The sequence below is a fragment of the Eschscholzia californica genome, unplaced genomic scaffold (assembly GCF_041429995.1).
Source record: "Eschscholzia californica isolate CP2 unplaced genomic scaffold, dmEscCali1.0.p SCAF_2, whole genome shotgun sequence".
NCBI lineage: Eukaryota > Viridiplantae > Streptophyta > Magnoliopsida > Ranunculales > Papaveraceae > Eschscholzia > Eschscholzia californica.
The window spans coordinates 59,583,644-59,589,690 of NW_028238309.1; the positions used below are offsets into that span (position 1 = coordinate 59,583,644).

General features: G+C 35.6%; 1 protein-coding gene across 1 annotated transcript; it reads left to right on the top strand.

The window, feature by feature from the left end:
* Positions 1-1,087: 1,087 nt before the first annotated feature.
* On the top strand, positions 1,088-5,725 carry LOC147559726 (beta-hexosaminidase 3-like). The gene is made up of 15 exons (XM_086657864.1): positions 1,088-1,253; positions 2,214-2,558; positions 2,671-2,745; positions 2,846-2,881; positions 3,008-3,119; positions 3,656-3,726; positions 3,816-3,946; positions 4,037-4,102; positions 4,208-4,308; positions 4,394-4,453; positions 4,565-4,598; positions 4,673-4,771; positions 4,865-4,924; positions 5,019-5,269; positions 5,360-5,725. Exons 2-15 carry the CDS (start codon positions 2,226-2,228, stop codon positions 5,518-5,520), a joined length of 1,590 nt encoding a protein of 529 aa, XP_086513990.1. The 5' UTR covers positions 1,088-1,253; positions 2,214-2,225; the 3' UTR covers positions 5,521-5,725.
* The last annotated feature ends 322 nt before the right edge of the window (positions 5,726-6,047 follow it).

Here is a 6,047-nt window from a genome sequence, read left to right on the forward strand (position 1 = left end):
TATTTGATTGATATCATACCAAATAATACAATATTTGCAAGAATATTGTTCTTTCCATTTAAAGATTATTGGTCGTTTGTCGACGACTATTACCGGAGTGGATAAAAAATGATGGCGGACTTGTGGAGAACAAAAAGGAAAAGTAAAATATTTCACTCAAAACTGATTCCTTCTAACAATTACAAAAATTCAGTCACTTGACAAAATATTTGCAAATCGAAAATTTTCTTATTTCTCCAGAACGCGAGTCTAAAAAATTTGCTCTCTCAAAATTTTCACCCAAATTCTGAATCCCCAATAACCCAACTTGCTAAGCACCGGCAAAATTAAATAATGAAAGTTAAAAAAAAATATAATCCAGTATAATATTACACTAGGGTATATCCCGTGCCCTAGGGCACAAACAGTTGTATGAATTAAATGTGACGAAATTTTAATCCAGTGCTTGTATAAGCGACTCATAGTATTGCTCTGGGCTCTAGGCGCTCTCCCCAAACATGTCACCCGATTTCTCATATTTATTATTGCTATGTTCTGGATACCCTAATTTTTTTGGTATTCTACTTATTGGTTTATTTTCTTTTGCTTCATTTTTCTAAATTAGTTATTTTATTGAGAGAGAGATTTCAATTTCTTTTTTTAACCCTTTCTATTTCTTTGGTTTCTTTTTTTTTTAAATTGATTATTTTATTTCTAAGAATAACACGATTATTTTTTTCTTTAAATAGGATATTTTATTTCTAAGAAGAATTATATTTTAAATTTTGGGAAGGACTATTTAATAATATCCTTTATTAAAAAAATGATGTTTGTCCCGGTCAACATTTTCCCTTCTGTTTTATTATATTACATTTAAGTTAAGTGATAAGATCTTTCTAACTATAACCAGCAAACATTTGAATCAAGAAAACTCCTAGTCTCACCCTCCTAGTTGGATTTCTGCAATTAGAGATTTCCAGACATAAATTCTTTTGTTTTCTTTAACTGATAAAGTATATTAGAATCGATACAATCAATGCGGCACTAGAACTTAAATATATTAAAAGTAGAAATAATATATGATTGAGCATGTTTCCTAGAAGAAATGTTTGAAGAGATCCCTATAAATAAGATGTCACACCCTTTTCTCCTTGTCATGTTTTTACCACCCTAGGTCTGAGTGCTAACAAAACAAAGACAGTTAATTATCTATTTTTGAGTGTGGTTGATCTTGAAGTTGAATCCGCACTGCTATCAGAAGGCTGACAAGACAAGTAAGTACTACATTTAACACCACTAATTAAGAGTTTAATTCTCATTATAGAGATCCATTAGAGATATCAAGTCGTTTTTGGAGGAGCTTCACTGCTTCAGACGTCGTTAACTTTGATTAGGTGGTTTTAAGAGAGATCTAGCTTTTACTTGGATTCTCCTTAATCCAACATTTGTCTGATTAGATCACATTTCATTGTTTTTTGTTTAATTATTTGAATAGGATATAAAAAAATAAAGAGTTTTTCCATTTTCAACAAAAAAAAAAAAGAAGAGTTTTTCCCTTGTGAGGTGAGATATCTAAATTTACATAAACTAGGGTAACTAGCAACCAAGAATAGTCCCACATGGGAGAATAGGTAACTAGCAACCAAGAATATAAAGTATAGGTCATCTCCACCCATTGCCAATTGGTTTTGAGTTAGATGGCCACAAACTTAATATGGTATCAGAGCTAGGCCCACACGTGATAGGCTTAAAAGTCACACGTGCTCCACGTCACCCGTAAAGAAGCCACACGTGAGGGGGCGTGTGAGAATAGTCTCACATGGGAGAAAAACAATTAAATTTAGAAGTAAATCGTGTTTAGATGTCACATTCAGATATGCTATTATTTAGATCTTTAGAGCATCTCTAATGCAACACTCAATCTTAGAAATTTTGAGTGTCACATAAGACAAATATAGTTTTTTTTTTAGATTTCCATGGAGATTCCCTTAAGGGTACACGTTTAATTTAGAGTGTTCTCTTGAGGATCTCTAAGTGTCACTTAAGAACATTTCCAATGCAACACTCGAATTTAAACCTTAGAGTGTCATATAAGATTTTTTTTTTAGCATTTTTCCTTAAAAACCATTTCCAGTGAAAACAAGGATCTGTATGTGTCACTTAAACAAAGAAAACAGGTAAGTATTGCTGGCGGGAAATTTCAAAAACTTAGAATTTTTTAAATTGGTTTACAGGGTGCTTTGGAAATGGGGAAAAAAGGAAGAGATTTCATACCAGTGTCCTTCTTGGTATTTCTCATTTTATCATCAGCTTATGGTGTTGAGGGGGTGGTGGATATATGGCCAATGCCAAAAACAGTGAGTCATGGAAGGAACACTCTTTATCTAAGTAAAGATTTTGAACTTAATACAGTTGGGAGCAACTACAAAGATGATTCTAAGATACTAAAAGATGGGGTTTCGAGATTAGTCAATTTAGTTCAAGCATTTCATGTGGTTGATGCTAATTCAACCTTCTACTCCAATACTTCTTCTCTTCTCAAGGGATTGCACGTCGTTATCTCCTCCCGGAATGATGAGGTATCCCGTATCTGTACACATATATATATATATCCTAGCTAGCTAGCTCTTTTGCGTTCTTCTGCTTTATGAAGAAACTGATCAAACATTTGATTTGTTATATGGGATTCAGTTGCAGTATGGGATTGATGAGTCCTATAATTTATCTATACCAATAAATGGAAATCCAATTTATGCTAAAATTGAGGTATTTATTTTTACATTAAATTTTCCAATTAGTTCGTATAATCATTGTTTTCTTTTTATCAATTAATCAACAAACTTGTGTTCATTGTGGAAAATTGTAGGCACAAACAGTTTATGGGGCTCTTCATGGATTGCAGGTTACTACTATTTTCTTTAACTTGTTAAAGCCTAGTTTGAAAAATTGTTTGATGATATATATATATATATATATATATATATATATCTATATATCTATATATATACATTAACTTGCTATGATGCAGACATTGAGCCAACTGTGTCACTTCAATTTTACAAGTAGAATAATTGAAGTTCATCAGGCTCCATGGAGCATTGTTGATCATCCACGATTTCCTTTTCGAGGAATTCTAATTGGTGAGATGATTGTTTTTATGCCTTTTCTTTTTATGCAATGAAATAGTCTTTAGAAGAAATAACAACAGGAGGGAAACATTTCTCGAGTAGACGTGAACATAGTACTTGTATATGAAGAACATATGAAAGTACTAGAAGACAAATTAATCAAAAGGATTATGCGTTTTGGTCGGCCATGTCATATTGTTAACAGACTATAGAGAACCCTCCCTATAACTTGTCAAGAAAGATAAGTGAGTCGAATAACTACAAATAGTGGATTCAAGTGGCTCAGGTTTCTTGAGAGAGGGCGGAGACGAACCTAAACTCTCTTACTTATGGTAGTGCTGCATATAAAGAACCTTCTTAGATTGCGTAGGTTGTGGGCCAGACTATCGAGGGCACCCCTTGCACGTGCCGAGGCCTATCTGGCCCGGCCGTCATTGGCCAACCTGGCCAGACCCAATTGACACAACTAGCTAAAATTTAGCCTCATATTATCCCCTCTATGCCTACATGCATCTAATTTTTGTATCCATTATTTGATGCATATGCAGATACATCTAGACATTATCAGCCTATCCCAGTGTTAAAGAAACTTATTGATGCTATGGCCTACACAAAGCTGGTAATCTTATACAACAACAAATTGCTCTGTTTTTACTATTTCGATAGCTCATACTACTACTTATCGAGTTCCCTACGTCGGTTGCACAGAATGTTTTGCACTGGCATTTTGTAGATTCACAATCTTTCCCCTTAGAAATACCATCATATCCAAAACTCTGGGATGGTGCTTATAGTCTTTCAGAACGATATACAATAGCTGATGCTGCTGAAATCGTCGAGTAAGTTTTTCATTTCTAACTTGTTCTTCCTCAATTCTTCTCTCTCCTGTCTCCATCTAAGATAGGTATGGTTAATTTTGAGCTCTGCAGATATGCTCGAAGACGTGGGGTTAATGTATTGGCTGAGATTGATGTACCAGGGCATGCTCTATCATGGTATGTAATTTTGATCAAAGTTTGTTTTTGGAAGTTGGAATGAAAATGCATGAGATATTGCTTCAAAGTTTCCGAAAGACTCTAAATAGTTGTTGCTATGTTCAGGGGTACTGGCTATCCTTCAATTTGGCCATCAGAAAGTTGTCAGCAACCACTTGATGTTAGTAATGAGTTTACTTTCAAGATTATTGATGGAATTCTTTCAGGTAATTTTGTGGTTTTATCTTATGAAATTTCTTCCATTTTTTTTCATTATATGTCAAAACAATTCTAATTTGGTTTCCTTATCAGATTTCAGTAAAATCTTCAAGTTTAAATTTGTTCACTTGGGAGGTGATGAAGTTGACACAAGTACGTTTTTTAGTCGGTATTATACCTTTAGTATTCCTGTTTGTGATTATATATATGACAACCTCTACGACCCACACAAAAATCGATGTTTAGTGTAATTATTGGTTTCAGGTTGCTGGGAGACAACGCCTCATGTAGCGGAATGGTAAGAAAAAGAAAAGTCCGAGAACTAAATATCCTCATGTAAGCTAGTCATAGACTTTTACAATGTATGTGCAGGTTAAAGAAGAAAGGGATGGACGCGGAAAAAGCTTATGAATACTTTGTTTTACGAGCACAGAAGATAGCCTTATCCCATGGATACGAAATTATTAACTGGTAAGAAAGTTCTGATGAACGTTACTTGTTCCTAGAAAACGACATATTTTTCTCAGTTAAAACCCGTCATTAACAGATAAAAGTTATTTATAGGGAAGAAACATTCAACAGTTTTGGAAGCGAATTGCACCCGAAGACCGTCGTTCACAACTGGTATCTTCGATATATTAGTCTTCAAATTAGAGGTTGTAACGTTTGTAAAAACTTATTCACGTTTTGCTTCATATGTATATGTTGTTGGGGGCAGGCTAGGAGGTCGAGTTGCTCCGGCAGTGGTAGCGAAAGGGTTGAGGTGCGTAGTGAGTAACCAGGAGAATTGGTACTTGGACCACTTGGATACACCATGGGAGGACTTCTATATGAATGAACCACTAACGGGTATTACCGACCCGGAACAACAGAAATTAGTCATTGGCGGAGCTGTAGCTTTGTGGTCGGAGCGCATTGATGAGTCAAATCTCGAGAGGACCATATGGCCTCGAGCAGCTGCTGCTGCAGGTACATACAACTTCTCTCCCTCTCATTAAAACGTACTAGTTTGATCGTTCAAAATTAATTTATCGTTCTTTATTTTTCTTGTTTTTGAAGAGCGAATGTGGACACCGATGGAGAGGCTGGCTAAAGATGCAAGTGAAGTTAATGAAAGGCTTGGTAGATTCAGATGTTTGCTAAATCAGCGAGGAGTGGCTGCTTCTCCATTGTCTGGCCTTCTCGCCCCTGACGCTCCTGGCTCCTGTTATGTCCAATAATTATACTTCTCACATATTCCATCTTTCTCTATATGTTCTGTAATTTTGCATTTCAATAATATGTGGTGAGCTCGCTCCGTTTTATCTTATTCATGTTTGCTATTTCTCAACCACTCAGACAGTATTTCTAAAGAGTGAAATTCATGTAATCAAAGATCTTGTGCTGAAGTGAGGAATCGGAGGAATCAGGCAGAAACTTGAGACCATACCATCCATATATCTCTAATTTGCGAAGCGATATGAAGCACTTGACGCCTCTGGCTTCCTACTCTGATATTTTCGAAGGGGGGAAGAGTACCTTCCAACTCCACTAAAAACCCACCAATAAGTTGGGAGACATTCTATGGTGAAGTCTTTAGACTTCTACAGTTATAATTAACCAAGTCCCGGAGAGAACTGAATCCCCATAAGTCCGGCAGAGACCTTAAAACAGAGCAAATTGATATGTAGGAGTAGGACACAAGAGAGCTCTTAGAGAAAAGTTGAAGCTATGGTGGTTCGTTTTTCTTCTTCATCAAGAACAAACC

Coding starts and splice junctions, on each gene's coding strand:
- LOC147559726 (XM_086657864.1), top strand. CDS start 2,226: ATGGGGAAAAAAGGAAGAGATTTCATACCAGTGTCCTTCTTGGTATTT. Junction 3,120..3,655: donor TTTTCGAGGAATTCTAATTG/GTGAGATGATTG, acceptor ATGCATATGCAG/ATACATCTAGACATTATCAG. Junction 4,309..4,393: donor TATTGATGGAATTCTTTCAG/GTAATTTTGTGG, acceptor TTTCCTTATCAG/ATTTCAGTAAAATCTTCAAG.